General features: G+C 40.5%; 1 protein-coding gene across 3 annotated transcripts in view; it reads left to right on the forward strand.

Annotated features, from left to right (window-relative positions):
• Positions 1–20,961, forward strand: part of l3mbtl3 (L3MBTL histone methyl-lysine binding protein 3) — a 127,570-nt gene that overhangs the window by 13,879 nt on the left and 92,730 nt on the right. For all 3 annotated transcript variants that reach the window (XM_078213718.1, XM_078213720.1, XM_078213719.1), the window contains exons 2-5: positions 5,965–6,108; positions 6,442–6,553; positions 9,236–9,392; positions 11,353–11,500. In XM_078213718.1, the coding sequence (XP_078069844.1) occupies positions 5,992–6,108; positions 6,442–6,553; positions 9,236–9,392; positions 11,353–11,500 (534 nt within the window). In that variant the 5' untranslated portion in view covers positions 5,965–5,991. The remainder of the gene's footprint in view (positions 1–5,964; positions 6,109–6,441; positions 6,554–9,235; positions 9,393–11,352; positions 11,501–20,961) is intronic.

Genomic DNA, 20,961 nt, shown 5'->3' on the forward strand with positions numbered 1-20,961 from the left:
GGGTCTTCTTGGCATTCATGAAGCTTCACTTAACTTAAATTTGTACGCGGATGCCCTAGGATTGACTTTGGATTTTGCTGTACTCGAATGCCATAATAAAAATAGTGCTGGAAATAGTCATCAGGCCTGACAGCATCCGTGAAGAGAGAAAAACAGAGTTAATGATTTGAGTTGAATATGACTTTTCCGGAACAGTGTATTCAGATGAGACAATTCTGTTTTTTTTTCCTCTCTCTGCAGTTACTGCCAGACCTGCGGAGGATTTCCAGCACTTTCTATTTTTATTTCAGATTTACAGCATTGAGAGTATTTCATTTTACTACAATGTCGTGCTCCTCCTGTGTGGCTGGACACACCTTTCTGAACTAATTGCAGCCATTTTTTCTCAGGACAGGCTGAGATGGTTAACCTCTCAGCCTGTAAAACGACTGTGGGACACCGACTAACCTTATCTCATGGTAGCTTGTTCCTGATGGGGAATCATTGCTGGCACACCTCTGGAGACTAGTCTAGATTAAGATGTCCAGGAACAAAGAATCAGATCTGTCAGTTGCGACATATCTTGCCAGACTGACCCCTAAGTCTGCACATAGGCATGACTATACCTTGAAAATCTTTCTGCAACGGTGATTTCACAAATTCTGAATCTTTATAACTTCAAAGGCAGCTTCCCCAACCTCTGCTGTGAAGGTGTCATTCCCTCTCATCCATTCCACACTCCTCAGATTTACTTGTGCTATGTCATTTCATCCAGGTACTGCAAGAGGTGAAATTTGAGGCAGAGGAGTATGGGGTATGAACATGTTGCAGGATCCTCCAGGCAACCTGAATTCATTCATCCTGACTGATTATGATGTAGAAAAAATTCACTTTTCTGTCTCACTTCCCACTCTTTTCAACATTATCATCTTTCTCCTGCGCTGAAGGTGGATCTTTCGAAGCAATGATCTCCTTGGGATTAAGAAGATAGAGAAGCTTTTGTTTGTTTGGAGCTTCACATGATGGCAGTGCCACAGTACTGGTTTTTGGTCACTAACCTGGTGTCAACAAACACTGCAAATTTGATGTCTGGTTTTGCTATGGGCATGGAGAGGAGTTCATTTGTAATTCTTGTGAAGGGAATTAAATTGAAATGTCTGGTTTTAGATATCTGCTTTTGAGATCCTGTACGTGTAAAACTTTAATCACCCATTCTGTAACTATTTTACACCATGTCTACTTGCTGTGTTAACTATATTACTTGGTTGTGCTCTTCACTTTCTATTCTGATGAGGTTTCTATTCGGGTGGCTGGAATGATCTTTTGGGAGCTGTAAAGGCCTGAGAAGACTCTCCACTTAAGGAAATAGTTTCAGAGCATATGAACACATGAACAGCAGCAGGCCATTCAACCCCTTGCTTGCTCAGCCATTCAACTCAGTCATGGCTGATCTCTTACCACTTCCTGTACTATCCACATATCCCTTGATATTTTTAATGTGTAGAAATCTGATCATCTCTGTTTTGAATATATCAATGATTTGAGTTTCTATAGACTTCTGCGGTGGAGAATTCCAAAGATTTGTCACCCCGAGTGAACAAATTCCTTGTCATCTCAATCTTAAATGGTCTACCTCTGAGATGTGTCTCCTAGCCAGGGGAAACATCCTTCTTGCATCTACCCTGTCGAGTTGCATAAGAATTTTGCATGCTTCGATGAGATCACCTCTCATTCTTCTGGACCCAATCTCCTCAATTTCTTCTCTGGGGACAATCCCTCCAACCCAGAGATCAGCCTGGTATCTTTTTGATGCACTTCCTCAATGGCAGTACCCCAGATGCGATTTCACCAAGGCTCTATACAATTGCAGCAAGACTTCTTTACTTTTATACACAAATCCTCTTGCAATAAAGGCCAACAGACCATTCTTGCTAATTGCTTGATACATTGGCTCCTTCATTCGACCTTGATTCCATATCTACCTCGTTCTCAGTCACACCCTCTTAACCTTGGACCAAATTCGATGACCTCTTACAAGGCGTGACAGCTTCCTGGAACAAAGAGTTAAGGTAACTTTTTCTTCCTCTGAGATGTCACATCTGCAGGGTGCAGCTGAATGACTCTGAACTGAAGTTCCTCCAGCTGTAGACACTCACTGCAGATGCGTTTCCCTTGGATCACATGGGTGTCTATTGCTCCCACATTCTGCAGCCATGACACATCACTTGCCCTGCTAACTTAGAGATTAATTATTTTACTAATTAAATTTGAATCCATATCTCTTGTCTTGCCTGTGCTTATACTTTTATTATTTCAGTAGATGTTCCATTTACCTCTCTTGAAAATCCCTAATTAAGAGAAATAGGTGGTATTCACCAGCCAAACTAATGAGCTTTACTATTCCTAAATATTATTGCTACTAATAAAACCTTACAATTAGTAAAATTACCTTTTTTTTGAAAGCTAAATGAGAGAAATACTCAAACCAATCAACAACCTGTTTTCCTGTGACATTACACTTGATATTTCTCAGAATATGGTCAGTCCACTCTGAACCACAGATTGGATTGGCTTGAATACCTCAGTTAGATGCTGCTGTCTGTCTCCTGGTCCTCCTCCTCTCTCTCATTCTTTTAGGTGCTGCTGTCTGTAGCCAGACTTTCCTCCCCTCCTCTTTTAGGTGCTGCTCTTTGTTGCTGCGTGTCTCGGGGTCCTCCTCCCCTCCCACTCTTTTGGTGTTGCTGTCTGTCTCTGAGTCCTCCACTCTCTCCTGCTCTTTGGTTTTGAAACGCTTCAGGAATTTCTGAGGAGGGGAAAGGCAATATGTGTTTTTCGTTTTTAAGATTACAAATTGCTTAACAATGAACTTGACAGTGACACAATTACATTATTGAAAAGCTAATTGGCACTGGCTAATTTAATACTTATAAACAAATTAATGAAATATTAGATAACAGGCTTCTTGATGTCTTGACTAGTTACAGAGGTAAACAGCTGTGCCGTACAAGTCAGCAAAATCCAACATTACATCCTTGGACTGATCTGAGTTGGCTGGTTTTAGCTGTATTAATCGTAAGACAAAGCAATTGATTTCAGCATCAAGTGAGTTATAGATGGACAAATTGGCTAAAGTTGTCAATACTGTCCAGTCATTTTGGGAAGCCCTGCTGGATGTGCCCATTGTGGATTATTTCAGGTTAGGTTTGGGCTCAGATCCCTCCCTCCATGGTTGAAAGATTGCCAACACTCACTCGATTGACAAAGGAAGAATTGTCAATTGGTAAGGTGATAGGCTTCCAGTTACTGCATGGCTAACATTACAGCTTTTAAGTGGTAGGGTAGGTTCCCATCAGCTGTTCCTGGATAATACCAGCACACTTGTGCTACATTTTTAAAATGTAGATCCATGCACAGGTGTTAACTCATTTAAAGTAAAAGGCACTAATATGCAAAAAAGTAACATGAATGTGTTGCTTACTCATACATGGATTTCAACAATCAAATGGTTTAGATTGTGATTTTTTTTGAAAGAAGTATTCCTGATTGTGAAAGCATTTACCTTGCACAGATTTCATGTTAAGCTCTCAACCCTTTCAAACCTTTTCCGAAATCATTAAGGTTATTTGTTCTTTCCACGGATTATAATGTGGATTCTGACTGACTTGCTGAGTATTTCCAGCATTTTTTGTTTTTGAATACTGTTTAAGTAGAACATTTTAACTGAAAAGACTGGATAATAATTTGGTGAGAAGTTAGCATGTGACATTTTTGCTAAAATCTAGTGAGCTGCTGACATTAAAATGGACTGCTAAGGAAGGTATGTGCCCTTCTGAGTTTTACATTAAATGTGATGCTTATTTGAAAATGGGGCCAATATTGTGGAAAAGATAAAGGGGTCTGCAGCCTACCATTTGAGCTGTGCGTCACAGTGGAATAGAACAAAATAATTCTGGAGATTTTGGAAAAGCTTTTTTTTTCATTTGTTGACCTCCTGGCAAAGTTCTCAAAAGTTAAGATTTGGTTTGTATGTATTATCACACATTTGTGTACGGTGATACAGTGGTTAGCACTGCTGCCTCACAGCGTCAGGGACCCGGGCACAATTCTGGCCTTGGGTGACTGTTCTCCCCATGTCTGCGTGGGTTTCCTCCGGGTGCTCCAGTTTCCTCCCACAGCCCAAAGATGTGCAGGTTGGGTGGATTGACCATGCTAAATTGCCCCTTAGTGTCCCATGTGTAGGTTTGATGGCTTAACCATGGGAAATATGTGGGATTACACGGATAGGGCAGGGGAGAGAGCCTGGGTAAGATAATTGTCGGAGAGTCAGCGCAGGCTTGTTGGGCCAAATAGAATCCCTACAGTGTAGAAGGGGCTATGATTTGGGGTTTTTTTGTGGCAATACCATTATTTTTGTTTCCTAGAGGAAGAAAACGAGCAACAAGGATTAGCTGGCAGATGATGTTTTATTACAGACCCAATTATGCTCCAAGCTGTGTATATCATCTGAAGCATTTGTACCTCAATATGTCTGAAGAACAGTGCCTCAAAGCTGTGTTTTAGTATAGCGGCTGCGACAGTTCTGCTGCAAGTCTCATGCAGATCAGCTCAAACCACTGTTCTTAATTTCTGTGTTGGAATCCTTCCAAGCGCTCACAGGAATATTGCTCATATCTGCATTCCTGTGTCCAAAGGTATATATAGCAGGTTACTGTGGCACTGTTCACAACTAGAGTCAGTCAATCTTAAACAGTCAGCAGAAACATGACTGCAGTAGATTGCTATTGCACTGCAGCATTCTCTCTAGTCCAGGGAGTCTGGAATCTACAGGTGTCACCCACATTACTATATCTTCACGGACCATGAGATATATAGCTGTATAGAATCATAGAAACCCTACAGTGCAGAAGGAGGCCATTCGGCCCATCGAGTCTGCACCGACCACAATCCCACCCAGGCCCTACCCCCACATATTTACCCACTAATCCCTCTAACCTACGCATCCCAGGACTCTAAGGGGCAATTTTTAACCTGGCCAATCAACCTAACCCGCACATCTTTGGACAATGTGACAATGAACACACAATCACATATGGTGGTACCCTTTACACAGGCCAGAGCCACTTTGGCATTCTCGGGCAATCCAGGGTGCTTACTTTATTTGAGTCATAACACAACATTGCAAGATTGGCAGCTATGAACTAATATACCCTTTGCAACTATAAGATCAGTGGGCCATTCAGCTCATCAAGTTTGGTCCACCACTTAGTAAATCATGACTGATCTGATATGATAATCCTCAACTCCACTTTCCGGCCGTATCCCCATAACCCTTGATTCCCTTACCGATTTAAAAATCTGTCCATCTTTGTCAAGATACCCTTTTCAGTGGTCTAACTTGAGTATCTGCACACTATACAAAATCACAAGCATCCCCAAGACTTTGTAAACAATGTGATACAGTCCAAAGAATTTCATCCCACGCCTTTGCTTCCTCCCTCTCTAATCCTGAACTACTGACTTGAAAGCTTTGGATCAGCCATTGTGATTTCCTTATCAGACCAACCAGCAGCTGGAAGAGCCAGGACTAGAAGAAGTCACTAGACTTCCCTTTCTTTCATGAACCCCTTCCCAACCACTTGCATGAGTGCTAGGAACCATTCCTTTGGATTCCTGGCAATGGCCTTCACCCATAATCCTACTCCCAACTAGCTAATGCATCCCACCTGGTTCGGGCAGAAGATTGACTAGGTTCATTTAGATGAAGCTCCTGAGTTTGAATCTCTCCATCTTCACCATACAAATTACCAGATTGTTTACTGTCCACCTCGTCTGCAGCTGCATGTCCTGCCAAAGAGGTAAATTTGGGGCTAAAGAATTTAAAGAATAAACAGAATCATCAAATTAACATTTGGTCAAAATGCCTTATTTGGGTATAGCTGCAGGTCAAATCTGATGTCATCCAAAGCTCTCCTTTCCCTTCAATAGATTTCTTGCTCGACAGTAAATTCAGCAATGGAGAAAAGCATTGTGAGTGACTGTGCCCCTGCTACTGATAGCAAGGACTTTGATGTTTTCAGTGCAATGGACTGGAAGGATGGAATAGCAACACTGCCAGGGAGCAATTTAAAGGTAAAATTTGAACAGTTAACATCTAATCTTCAAAATAATATTAAAATTACAGTGAACTGAATTTTTTAAGCAAATTATGAAATGATATATTTGATACAAAGTGCATGGATATATTCTCTAAGCAGAATATAACATTTTGTAGAAAGATTGCACAAATTTCTAACTGGTTGTAATTATCTTTTTTCTTCTCATCTACTGATGTGCACTGTGATTAGTTGTCACATGTCTTTGATTTGTTGGGTTGGATATTTTCTGGATTCAGAATAACCAAGTATGTGAATAGTATTAATAAAACTGATTAATCTCAAATCAATAAATTTTCTTTGGCTTCAGTTCCGAGTAAATGAGTTTGATGCTTTGGAGATCATCACCGATGAAACAGAAGTAGAAAGGATAAGGAAAGCAACTGCGACAACAACATGGAGTGTTCCAACAGCACAGGAAGGTCAGCAGAGCATCTTGGGATGCTTTTCATAGTTGGTGTGCATGTATGAACATTTTACAAGATTTTTTCAGTTGTGCTTCTAAAGTAATGTTGTTAGCTATTCTTTTACAGTATATTGATCTGTATTCTAAATATTTTAAGAGTGAATATACCTCCTTTTGTTGAATAATGTTTCATCTTTAATAAGCAATAAAGCCATGTTTCACTGATCAGTAATATCTCATGACTGGTTGCCTTGTATAGTTTATGTTGCCCAATTTGTCATAGTTTTGGATTATATTGGTGTTGTATGACAATGTAACTCGTTGATTATAGGTATGTGTATAAATTCCAATGACCTCAACTAATGATCCAGTGTTCAAATCCCTCTGTGGCAGTTGGGAATATAGGTTCAATTATTGAAATGAATTCTGGAATTGAAAAGTTAATACCTGCTATGGTGACCATGCAGCAACCAGATTGCTATCCTACCTGGTTCACTAATGTCCTTTAAGGAAGGAGACCTAGGCTGCACGGTAACACTGTGGTCAGTTAGCACTGCTGCTTCACAGCACCAGGGACCTGGGTTTGATTCCCGGGTTGGGTCGCCGTCTGTGTGGAGTTTGCATGTTCTCCCTGTGTCTGCGTGGATTTCCTCCGGGTGCTCCGGTTTCCTCCCACATTCTGAAAGACATGCTAGTTAGGTGCATTGACCCGAACAGACGTGGACTGTGGCGACTAGGAGAATTTCACAGTAACTTCATTGCAGTGTTAATGTAAGCCTTACTTGTGACTAATAAGTAAACGTTTTTACTTTAGGCCAGGATTTTCATCTCGGGTGGGGAAAAAGCAAGTCGGGCTCATTCCTGACTCTCAAAACCTGAGCCTGTCTCCAAATCCTTTCCTGACATTTTTTTGTCTCAGATGTCGTTGGAAGAGTCAGGTTTTGTGGGCCATTAGTCACATGAGCAGCCTGGGAATGGAGGGATACAAACAATTGGTCTAGTTGGACCAAGGAGCTGCACAGGCTTGGAGGGCCAAAGGGCCTATTTCCTGTGCTGTATTGTTCTTTGTGCTTTGTTCTTTATTATGCAGTTTGGGAGGAGTGCTGGAGGAATGTGGATGCAGAGGTGGACTGGTTAGAAGGCCAACTCCTAATGCAATTCTTAGACTGCCTAAACCTCACCCCTCACCCACACACACCTCTCCATGTTGCCTCCTGTTCCTTCCTTGGCCCTTGCACTCCTTGCTACCCACCCCCCCTCCCAAGTATCCTCCATAGACACTCACTCAGTATCCTCTATGGCCAGATGTCAGGATCTATTTGAAATTAGCATTAAAAAATAACTTTTAAAACCTAATAGAGCTGTCATTCAAGCACATTCCTACTCAAATGTTCATTCAGTGGCTTTCAAGTGGTTAGACTATTGTAAAAGTAAACACTGATTCACTTAATACATTAAAGTTAGATAACCTTTTAATAGTCTCTTAAAATTAGAAGTCAAACTATGAACACAGCCCATCAGTGTGATAATTAGTCCTGGAACTTTTTGAAACATATTAAAGCATTCATAATGGGCTCAGCTGTAATAACAACCCCTTGAAAATTTAAACAATGTGATCTATTGAAACTGGAAAAACAAATGGGCAGTCTTCTCAACTTTGTCCAGATTTCCTTTCAATCAAAACAGTGTAGGGGCTGTTTTTTTTCTTGAAAACTGCTGAAGCTTTGTTTTAATTTAAGAGATATCTGGGTATTTAAATCACTTCAGGTCATTACACTATTGATCGCAAGCAGTCTTTTTTCAGTTTTGAATGTATAAGATCATGTTTTCCATTGGAAAGAGTACTCTAATGCATCTCAACACTTGAACAACTGTGGATCGGTGTAGTTGGATCATTTGCATTACAATGGTATTATTTGAAGTTGTCAAAACATTTAACACTGACCTGTCAGAATGTCCCTGATTCCTCAGCAGGATTCCACCAGTGGTCACAAACTCACCAAGGTGGGTTTTCTTAGGTCTTCCAGAACCCACATCAGTGCACAAAAATAGCAGGAGGTGGAAATTCAAATTTCCTGTAGGGTGCTCAGTGGTGACTTAAACCTCGGAAGAGGTTCATGTGGGGTAAGATTCAAGGCTTCTTGGACCCATGTAAAGGCCGCACAGAAATAACATGGAGTCCTGCAAAATTGAAAGTACTGTAAAAATTCGAAGAATTTGTCATTCCTGCTTCCATCACTAGATGAAAACCTGGACTTGGAGTCCTTAACTTAGACTGCTCTACATGTGTCTCCAAACTGTCACAATTTTAACTGTCCTCTGAATCAGCTAAGGAGATCTCTCAATTTTATTCATAAAGGCAGCTCATCAACACCTTCACAAGGGCAGTTAGGGATGTACAATAAATACTGGCCTTGTCAATGATGTCCACATCTCATAAATTAATTGGAAAAAATTACTTTCCTGAAATTAAACCCAACACTTTCCTGATCTGTATGGCTGGATAAGGTATAAGCATGCATTTACCCTAATTTCATTGTCTTAATTTAAAATATATTGAGTAGTTTACCAAGAAAATCAACTTTTGAAAGAAAATAATGCCTGTATTTAAATGTTGCAGATGTTAGTTTATAAAATTTAAACTCTCTCTATTGTGACATTATTTTGTGTTCCTAAAATTAACAAACACTGTATTTAGCTCTGTCCAGAAATCCCATCCCATCAAACACCGAGGAGCCACCCAGTATGGACGGTATACTTTGCTGTGAAAACTGTGGTCATTATGGAACAACTGAGGAGTTTAGTCACGGGAGTAAATTTTGCAGTGAAAGGTGTTTGCAGCAATCAAAAGAAAAGTAAGTGCTGAACAATTTTGCGTTTTTGAAGTGATCCAGTGGACACAATAACTAACTACCTTTGGGGAACTCTGAAAGACACGAGGCATAGACAGTCTGGTGCATCAGCAGACTGATGGCAGGAGCAATTTAATATGGAGACGTTTGAGGTAATACAATTTTGGAGGAAAAGCAAGTACTGGGAATATACGCTTAATGGAAAGACAGTGGATGTATAGAGACAGTAGCACAGGATCTAGTTTTTCTCAAGATTGTGTGAACTAAATGAAACATTTAACACAACATTCTCTACAAAAATTTCATTTTTATCAGCTGTTATCAGCAGTAACACATTCGCATTAAAGAACGTAAATATGTTCTGATTAGGTGCATTGACCCGAACAGGCGCCGGACTGTGGCGACTAGGGGAATTTCACAGTAACTTCATTGAAGTGTTAATGTAAGCCTTACTTGTGACCAATAAATTAAAAAAAAGTAGATGTCAATAATGCCTTGAGACCTACATAGGCTGATCCAATAAAATCGATCAGGATCAAGACGGAGACATAAGTCCTGCCCCAATCCAATTCTGGCAGAGATATTGGCATTAATGAAAAGATGCTCTGCACCTTTGTGTTAATGCTGAGCCTAGTTCTTGTTTTACAGTTCATTGAAGTTGCACACTTGAAACAGTGTCAACGAATGAGATTGTCTTAAAACTCTCAAGGCCAGATTTTCTGGAAGAGGTGGGAAGGCCCAGTCAGGAATTTTCCCGACTTGCCAGATATGTTTCCTTTTACAAAGGTCTGCTCTCCCACCATGTTTTTGTGTTGGGAGGAGTGGGGAGAGATGAAGTCAAGGCCTGTTGCCTCCAGAGGCAGGTCCCATCTGGCAGGTTCAAATGTCCCACTCTGTTTTTCACTCACTTGTCTTAATGAATGTCAGGCAGTCAACCCCTTGACCAAACACCCCTCCCCTTCTCTTTCCACCGATGACTCTTCTTATATCCCATCCCCACCCACCACTTGTATCTTCCATAGCCATTCACCCAGTACTCACTTTGGGCAGACATTAGGATGCCTTTGAAATTGACAAGGAAAAGAATCTTGTGACAATCTGAGAGAACTATCATCAAACACCACTCTCCTTCAAAGTACCATACAAAATATTTAAATTCTCTCAAACGATCAAACTGTTGTAACACAAACATCTATTTCATTAGATGGCTAATCCTTCAGTAACCTATTAAAACTGTTAATTAAACTTTCTATTGATTAATGGTTCGTGTGCTTTTGAAACTTGGCTAAACTTTCATAATGGGCTCAGCTGTAATAACAAACTGCTGTCGCTCACAATGAAGCCTATTGAAATTTCAAAAGTAGGTGGCTATGGTTTTAAGCTCTGCAAGGTGTTAATTAATGCACTGCAGCAGCAGGTATTTTTTGTTTACTCTAATTGTAAACATTTGGGATTAAATCACTGCTCATGACATTGAGTTCATAAGCATTATCTTCTTCAGTTTTGAATGATGCATGAGAGCACTTTCTCTCCATTGTAAAGGTACTCTAATGCATCTCAGCACTTGCACAATGTCAGTGAATGTAATGGTCAGCTTGTTTCTTTCAGGACAGAGCCCTCTATTCATTTTTTGCAGTAAAGGCACATCGAGCTTACAATGTACCATTTAACAATAGACACTGACAGAACACTTGCTTTTTATTTATTTCAAAGCCTAACGACAAAATAATTCCAGGATCAGGTTGCTGTTTTGGTTCTCCCACCTTGGGACTGAGGCCCTTATCCTGCATTGAGAAAATGGCTGGAAGTGGGAATAGAGGTGGGAATCTCAGAATTGGGTTTCTCCTGACACCCTTCTGGAATCACCTGACTCAACAAAAATCTGGGCCTCAAGAAGGGAGAAAGTAATTTTATTAAATTTATGGACTTTCTACTGATATTGTTTACTCCTACTCTGCTTCAGGATATCTATTTTGAGAAAGGAACCATCTACATGCAATAATGAAGAAGTTGTAAGAGGCAATCGTAAAAGGAGACAAAAACCAGCCTCAACTGCAAAAGGAGACATTAAAGAAAATGGAGAGATGCTGAAGGATGAGGAGGAAGATATTGTACGTATTTGTTTCTTCCTTTCTGTTTTTGTCTATAACATCTTTGCTTATTGCAGAGACCAATCTCAGGAGTTTGAAGAATGAATGTACCGGATTTATAAATATTTGTCAATGTTGACTCTTTAAAGTATCTCCACCTCTCAGCATGGAATACAATGAAGATTTTCCTGAAAAAAGAACAGTAAACTGGAGGGGTGTGGCGGTTAGAGATGGGGTTGTTCCCAGTTAGCAACTCTCTAATTAATTTTCCTCAAACTGTTGAACCGTTTCTAGTTACCTGGAATCCAGTCAAACCTTCGTTGGAGCAATGTATTAAAAAAGATTGACCCTTTTTTATTGATTGGCAAAGTAGAACTTATTACAAATGGGCTCCTGAACACACAGCAGATATATTGGAAACATTAAATATTGGCCTGTAACTTCCTAACTGATAGTTAACCCAAAAAATGCACTCGAAAATCCCTCTCAGAAGGACCCAGGTAAGGATTTTTACACAATTGTCCAGAAGTGCTAACTTCCCCTGGACAATTGTGCTGGGAACCATCTGACAAAGCAGCTTAAAGTGCTAACTTCAGATGCTTCTGCTAATATCATGCTAATAGTTACTCTAAAGGAGTTGGAAGAAATAAAAGTACTTCTAGTTTCAAAGTAACTATTTTAAACACCCAGACTGAGCCCTGCATGGCATACCTCCCCACCCGATCCTGAGCCGCACAGGACTAGTAAATGCAATGAATTTGTATTCAGAATTTGTATCCAGAAACCAGATTCTGGAGGAATTTGTATGGAACAACTTGTATTATCATTATGTCAGAGCCCTGATTTTTAGCAAACTGTTCCTGTATGTGGTACGGATGAGTTGAAAGATTGGATGTCTGACCTATACTCAACTTAACTGTTGGATTTGCATTGGGCTATTTTTGGGAGCTAAAAGAGGCAATGCTGGAGGCAAACTTAACAATAATATATACCCACAAAAATTACACCGAGGTCTATCACAACTTTTGAAAACCTTTTGTCTCCTGTGTGTACCTTTTTATTGTGACCAGGTGAGGAGGGGTCAGGTGGCTTTCCTTTTTGCCCCCTCGCTTGACCATCACAGGTTTTATTTTTATTTAGAAAGGATATACTTTGCAATTCAGTGAGTACCTAACTGTTTATGCGCTGTGATCATAAAAGAACCAATAGGGCAGGCCTTCTTGAACTTAACAAAGAAGGGTATTAGTTTTATTAGATTTGAACCAATCTAAGTAAAATAATAAAGTATGCAACGACTTGCAGCGTGCGCGCACACTTCCAAGTTCAGAGACACACACATGCAGAATAGAAAGTGAGGAAGGATAGGTTGGCTAAATTGGAATCCATTTTTAATAAAAAGTAAAGCAGAATTGCTGGAAAATCTCAGCAGGTCTGGCAGCATCTGTAAGGAGAGAAAAGAGCTGACGTTTCGAGTCCAGATGACCCAAGCTTTGACAAAGGGTCATCTGGACTCGAAATGTCAGCTCTTTTCTCTTCTTACAGATGCTGCCAGACCTGCTGAGATTTTCCAGCATTTTCTCTTTTGGTTTCAGATTCCAGCATCCGCAGTAATTTGCTTTTAAAACAGAATAACTGCCTGTTTGGGTGACTTGGCTGGCTTCAGGCTAAATCAATGATCTTGATGCTTCTGTTGCAGATGACATCCATTTAAAGATGTAATTGGTTATTCTTCGGGAGATGGGTACTGTTGGGTTGGTTTCTTTTCAGAAATCTCTATCTGCAGTTGGGCATCCATGGATGATCACAGTCAGCAACTGGGACCCAAAGTTTACCAGATGGGTTGGAGAAAAGAGGGAGAGAGGGCCACACTTGGGGCTTTTTCCTGAAGCTGCGTGCCCTCCGTTCTGCTGAGAAAAAATGATCTTAAAGCATACAAAGGATTGACTTTTCACGAGACCTTCCTTCAGCTGCCATGGAGATTCAAGAGAGAATCCATGCCCATGCTTTCCAAATGTGACATGATTAGCTCATGTCTGGGACCTAACTTCACCAGCTCCCATTGTTCAATTAGTCTTACTTAATAACCTGTCTCCAACAGTTTAATACCTCAGGTGATTGCCAGAGGTACTTTACTAATGAGACAAGAGGTGAGCCCATCTTATTCGCCTGATGTCATTGTCTTTGTGTTTTGCAGATAGACTGATGGTAATTCAATTTGGGGTTAGTTGTGAGTTCAAGTCAATTTCACCTCTGTTTTAAAATGTCTGTTTTTAAAAGTTCAATTCAGATTTCCAGCTTGTGGATTAAAAATCATTATTTGGCATAAAGCTAATCTTCATGACACTTGCCTTTATAATATGGTGGAAGAGGGCTCTACAGACATCGCCTACTTTAGCTTTATTCTTAAAGCAAGTTCCCTGTGATTGGAGTTGACAGTGAACTTTACTGATTTTGTGACTAAGCATTTATCTACTCCGTTGAATGCTGCCTGAATGACAAAGGCAGTCACAGTATCCTCCCCTCCAGAATTCAGTTTTTTTGTCCATGTTTGGCCTTGGCCTTTTGTGAGGTCTGGAGCAAAGTGGTCCAGACAGAATCTAATGAGGCATTGATGAGCAGTTTATTGGTGAGTAAGTGCAATTTGGTAGCTCTATTAACAACTTATTCCATCACTTTGCTGAAAGCTGAGAGTAACACAATCATATCGAATGCTGGAAACAAAAACAGAAAATGCTGAAAATACCACTAGGTTAGGCAGCATCTGTGAAGAGTAAAACAGAGTTAACGTTTCAGGTCAATGTCGTTTCATCAGAAGTGGGAAAGTTAGAAATGTCATTGGTTCGAAGCAAGTGAAAAAGAATGAAAGGGAATTCTGTGCTAGGGTGGAAGGCAGGAGAGATTAAATCACAAAATTCTTGGGAGCTCAGGGCCTAAATTGTCTCAATTGAACAACTCAAGAAACAAAAGATGTTTCTGGAGAAGGTGTGAATGGCTGGGTGATGAACAGCTACCATGCAAAATCAGAAACCAGGAAATACAAAAGTAAAACTGAAACTAAAAAGAAAAAGGAAACAAGATAAGATAAAAATTGTGCCCTAAAGTTGTTGAACTTGGTGTTGGAACATTGCAGGAGACTAAGAGCAAAGAGGTTAGCTCGAGAGCAAGGTAGAGAATTAAAATGACAGACAAATGGAAGCTCGGGACATCTTGCAGACTGAATGGAGATGTTCTGCAATGCGGTCACACAATTTGTGTTTGGTCTCTCAACCCAGAGACAGTTATTGAAGGAGGAGATATAGCAGTAAAAGCAACTTTTGGTGGACGCCCGATGAAACACGAGAAGAGAAATAGAAAGCAATGAAGGATAATAGCAGAACTTCAAAGCGGGGGGCATTCCTGAAAAGGAAGTGGCAATGAAATAAACACTAATGCAAAATCAAAATACTACAGAGCTGGAAACCTGAAGTTAAAACATCAAATGGTGGAAATAGTCAGCAGGTCAGGTAGATCTCAAACAGTGATGAGACACAGTACAGGAAAGAGAGAATCCGATGAACTGGTGCGACGACAATAATCTCTCCCTCCATGTCAATAAAACGAAGGAGATAGTCATCGACTTCAGGAAGCATAGTGGAAGGCATGCCCCATATCTACATCAGTGGAGATGAAGTAGAATTGGTTGAGAGTGTCCAGATCACCAACAACCTGTCCTGGTCCCTCCATGCAGATGCTATAGTTATGAAAACCCATGAAAGCCTCTACTTTCTCAGGAGACTAAAGAAATTTGGCATGTCTGCTACAACTCTCACCAATTTCTACAGATGCACCATAGAAAGCATTCTTTCTGGTTGTATCACAGATTGGTATGGCTCCTGCTCTGTCGAAGACCACAAGAAACTACAAAAGATCATGAATGAAGGCCAGTCCATCACTCAAACCAATCTCCCATCCATTGTCACTGTCTACACTTCCCGCTTCCTCGGAAAAGCAGCCAGCATAACCGAGGACCCCATGCACCCCGGACATACTCTCTTCCACCACCTTCCATCGGGAAAACAACACAAAAGTCTGAGATCACTTACCGATTGACTGAAGAACAGCTTCTTCCCTGATGCCATCAGACTTTTGAATGGACCTACCTCGCATTAAGTTGATCTTTCTCTGCACCCTAGCTATGACTGTAACGCTACATTCTGCAGTCTCTCCTTTCCTTCCCTGTGTACGGTATGCTTTGTCTGTATAGCACGCAAGAAACAATACTTTTCATTGTATACTAATACATGTGACATTGCATCAAATCAACATCTAGTGGTTTTTCATCAGAATTGGAAAGTTAGAAATGTAATGAGTTTTAAACAAGTGAAAGAGAGAAGAGTGGGAAGAAAATGAAAAGGGAAATTCTCTGATAAAATAGAAGATGAAAGATTTAAATGACAGGAAAGTTGGTAGTCCAGGATTAAAGGACTTGTCAATGGGACAAATCAAGAAACAAAAGATGTGCCTTGAGGAGGTGTGAATTGCAGATGCTGAGCAGTTGCCATCTGAAAGCAGAAACAAGAGCAATGAGTGAAACTGAAAAGGAAATAAAATAGGTAGAGATTGTGGTGTGAAATTGTTGAACTCCTCCGGTTCTGAGGTTTAGGAGGCTGTAAAGCACCTCATCATTGGATGAAATGTTACTTCTCTTATGTGGAGCTTCACTGAAGCAGTGCTGGAGAGTGGGGACAGAGATGTCATCATGAGAGCAAGGTGGAGAATATAAATAACAAATGACTGGAAGCTTGGGATCACAGTTGAGGAATTAATGGAGGTATTCTACAAAGTGATCACCCAACCTGTGTTTGGTCCTCCCAGTGTGGAGCAGACCATATTTTCAACAGTCAGTACAGTATACAAAATTGAAAGAACTATATGTGTATAATGAAGGAGCGTTTGGGGCCTTGGATGATGGAGAGCGAGGAGGTAAAAGGACAGGTATTGCACCTCTCGTGCTTGCAAGGTAAGTTGCCATGAGTGGCCTTGTGGTAAACAAAAGTAAATGTACTCATCTTCAGGTTCAACTGGAGCATAAGCACAGGCCTGGACTGGGAAGCGAAATGGCCTGTTTTTGTGCTATATGTCCTATATGTATTATATAAAGGAAGGGTCCTATATGTATTATATAAAGGAAGGAAGTGTTGAGGCTGATTGAGGAATGGACCTGAGTACCCGCAGGGAGTGGTCCCTTCAGAATGCTGCAAGGGGAAGATGTGTTTGATGGTGGCAGAAATGATGGAGCAGGATCATTGAATATGGTTAGGACCTTAACTGGGCTGGGTTGGAGTTATTCTGTATTTCATAGTCAGGAAATACCTGGGTAATTTTCTACATGGTCAGATAGATGCCAGTATTGTAACTGTACTGGAGCTTTCCCAGAGATGTAGTTAGTTCTGGAGAACAGGTCTTCAGCTCTATAGCTAGGATGTTGCTGGACCTGTAGACTTTGCTGTAACCAGTGCACTTAATGTCACATGAAATAACTCAAATTGGCTGAAGACTGGCATCTGTGATGGTTGGGACCTTGAGTGGAGGCCAAAAAGCATTTTCCAGTCACCACTTCTGGCTGATGTTGGCTGTAAGTTCATTGTCATTTGCACTCATATATTTTGCGTTCACAGAGTTGCCTCTTCCCATTACTGGTTAATTTTACACCACCATTTGCAACAAGCTGTGACAGGAGCTTTGACTTACATGATCTATTGATAATGGAGTCACGTAGCTCTGCCTAGACATTCTCTTTCCATTAGTTGCCATTTTTTAGGCTGTATATAGTGACTGTCACCACACGTCCTGTCCAGGATAGGAATGATTGAGTAATTCCTCCTGGAATGTAAGTGAGTTTGATTGATTTTGAGCACGCAATTTTGTATTATGAAACCATTCTTCACTCACTGCCTTTTGCTGGATGAATAATCTTAGTGGTCTTACTCAGACTGGCATCTGTGGTGACTCCAGATCCACAATAATGCAATCAGCGCTTAATTGCCCTTTGAAATGGCTTTGCAGTCCACTTAGTTGCCAAGATGATAGCCCTTCCTCACCAGCTCCTCAAGAGTAATTGGGGATGTATAATACATGCCGGCAGATTGTTGGTGGATTTCACAAATACTCACATTGCTGCTATAGATGCTATGATTGCTTTTATTCTTTCATGGGATGTGGGTATCACTGGCAAGGCCAACACTTGTTGCTCATCTCTAATTTCCTTTGAACTGAGTGGCTTGCTAGGTGATTTTAGAGGGCAGTTAAGAGCGAACCACATTACTGTGGATCTGGAGTCACATGTAGGCCAGGCCATGGCAAATTTCCTTCCCTAAAGGGCAGTTGTGAATCAGATGGGTTTTTACAACAATATTTGTCAGGGTCACCACTACTAAGCCTAACTTTATATTGCAGATGTATTAATTAAATGCTGTGGTGGGATCCTGTATCCCCAAAACATTAGCCTTGGTTTCTGGATTGCTAGTCCAGTGGTTATCTCTATGCCACCATCTCCTCCATGTGAGAATGGATTCAAGTAAGAGCCTGTGAAAATATGGTATATGTTTAATTTTAATTGTTCAGTGCTTGGCAATGAAGCAGTACAACTTAAAATGCTGAAATAACCTGCACTTAACAAAAGAATTTAGTACAAATGTCTTGTTGAAATAAGTTGCTTTTGCTTGACCAGCCTTATCTTGGTCCCTATAGCTCTAGACAATTTCCTGTCTCCCAGAGAATTTAGCCTGTTTAGCTAAGCTCCTCGTTGCTTATCAGCCTTGCCTTCCTCCAGTCTAAACTTATTAACTGATAATCAATTAACTTTGTCCCTGATGTTCTACCAGTTACAAGACCAGAATAAGTGCTGATGATTGTAAGAGATCAGTGGTAAAACTAAAGCTACAGAGGAGGAAAAAATTATAACTGCACAAGAAAGGAATGGGGTAATATTATTCTGTCTACTGCTATCGCTCAAAATGTGTATGTCTTTATTCATGAATTAATTAATAATCTCCTCACCACCCATAAGGTGTCAGGTTCACACTTGTTACACTGGGCAATGGCTTCATGGCTACCGTTAAACTTCTGGGTGGCCATGTGATGATGTATCCTAGAGACAGATTTCATATACTGGAACAATTAGGCAATGGTTTGTATTCGACAATTTAATAGCCATGTCGAAGCTGTACCTAGCATCAGGTGAATGCCTAGAGTAAGAGAGAATTAGGTGATTGGATGTCAAGCACATAACACATCCATGTCATCCTGCAGCTCCATTTAAATGATAGAAGATCCAGAAAGCAGGCAGCACTTGACAGCAGCCACGTTGCTAGACACAATTGACTCCGATTCAGTGGCCTCCTGATAAATAAACAAAGGGGATCTAACACATGAATCTCAGTAGGCTCTAAGTGAAACACTGCAGCCATTTAACACCTTACTCCACACAGAATCATGAGCATAAATGATAAGAACCATAGCAAATGACATGCATACAACACATAATGAATTAAATAAATGTGCTGCCCTTGATTCTGACCATTGTGCTTCATATTTATATGCCATTGGTTAAAATGAAAAAAAAGAGCCCAGCCAAATGAGAATATGTGGTGGTTACATTTCAAGATTAGTCGTCATATTTTTTCTCAAATTGAGTTATATTAAGGGATTGTGTTATAAAACCAAATGAATTCACATTGGCAGATAAAGAAAAAAGGTTGACAAAAAAGCATCCGTTGAAGCTAAACAATCCAGTTGGGGATATGTCATAATTCTGGTCTACTCCAAATTGATACAGTAAGGATCTATTGTCTTGAGTGAGGCCCATTACCAAGATATTAGCAAAAAATACACACCTGGAGGAGGTATTACAGCTATACCTCAGAGATTATCTAAGGCAATCCAATGGTACTTAAGAAACAGCAAATGGAAAATGTGGAAGGTGGTTTGGGACAGCTACTTTGAAGATTATATTTGTAAGAACTAGTACTGTTGTGGAACTCCTTGGAAAGCATAATTGCAGCATTATGGCTTTTATTTTTGCTCCCAAGATCGGTGTGCGTAGCCACCTTTGGATGGGGGGGAGGAGGGAGGGTGTGAGTGCATTGAATGTTGAATGGCAGGAACTTCATTCTAGGGGGCGAGAGGACTGCTTGTAGGGGTGAAACTGAGCCAAGTCCACCACCCTCTGCTGCAAATTGGTGGTGGACATGTACTAAAACCTGAGGATATGCCTTGTTGGTCGCCTGATACACAGGCCTTTCCTGCTCTTAATAGTCTTTCTGCTAGATATATTTGGGCATCTCATCTAATCCCCTTGGCCTTCAAAAATGTAGGTGTCCAACTGTATTTCAGATGGTAGCACACTTGTCTTTGTGTTCACAACGTAGTGGGTTCCAGGCCTACTCCAGGGCTTAAGCACAAAAATCAAAGCTAGCTGTACTGTGGGGATACTGTCTTGCAGCTGAGAATTAAGGTCCTGCCTTCCCTCTCGGGTGGATATGTAAACTCCATGCAGAAAATTCAGCTTTCGGTTAACAGACTGCAACCTTAACTGCAGACGTGATTAAATATCAAGCCAACAATGCACCACATGTGTTGCCTCAGCATTGAAATATGGTGCGTCTTCCATTTCAACGTTAACTCTCTCGCCGATAACCCTAAGACACACTTTTTAATTGTTGTACCACAAAGAATGAGCTTTGCCAAACATGAATTGACTGCATGCAAAAAAGATTGGAGGAACACTGCCAAAATGCACTGCTGTCAGTTTTGGGCTTAGTTTTGCAGACAAGAGAATGTTCATGTTCTATAGTGCACTGATATTATTTTTGAATAGAATCATATTTAAATGAGCATATTGCTGCAAGGGGTGAAATGATCTTGGTAGTTCAGTCAAGTTACCGAACTGCTTTGATGTTCTGTAACCCTACATACCCAATAAATATTTAGTTTGTGATTTGAATAGAATCTCATGCGCCAATCTCAGGATATATATTGCAAATAATCCATCAATCTTTTTTTTTACTGCTCCCTATCTTGGTCCTGTTTAAATCTGTGAAATCCTAACTGCACTCTTAAAGGCAAAGAAATCCTTTCTGATGAATTTTCAGAGTCTTGGCACTTGTTTCTGAACTTCCAGATACTGACTGCCAATTATTGTATGGCAGTCGCAAGTTGACATGGGCCCTGAGTCATCAAAGTTACATTTTCTCTTTTAGCGGTCAACTTTGAGCACTCTTTCTTGCATTAACAGCACACTGCCAGAGTAGGGATGTTTGTTAATGAAGTGAACACAGTTTTATTATCAAAGATTATGGAATGGTGTAAGCCAATTTGAAATAGCTCCACTTTTTTCCCCATAAAGTGTGTCTTGTTACATGAAACCATGTTCGTGGGTCTCTGCTATTGTATACTTTCATGTTCCATAAAAACTTCAACATCGGAATGCATTTCTGATGTTT

The sequence above is a fragment of the Mustelus asterias genome, chromosome 5, assembly GCF_964213995.1.
Source record: "Mustelus asterias chromosome 5, sMusAst1.hap1.1, whole genome shotgun sequence".
NCBI lineage: Eukaryota > Metazoa > Chordata > Chondrichthyes > Carcharhiniformes > Triakidae > Mustelus > Mustelus asterias.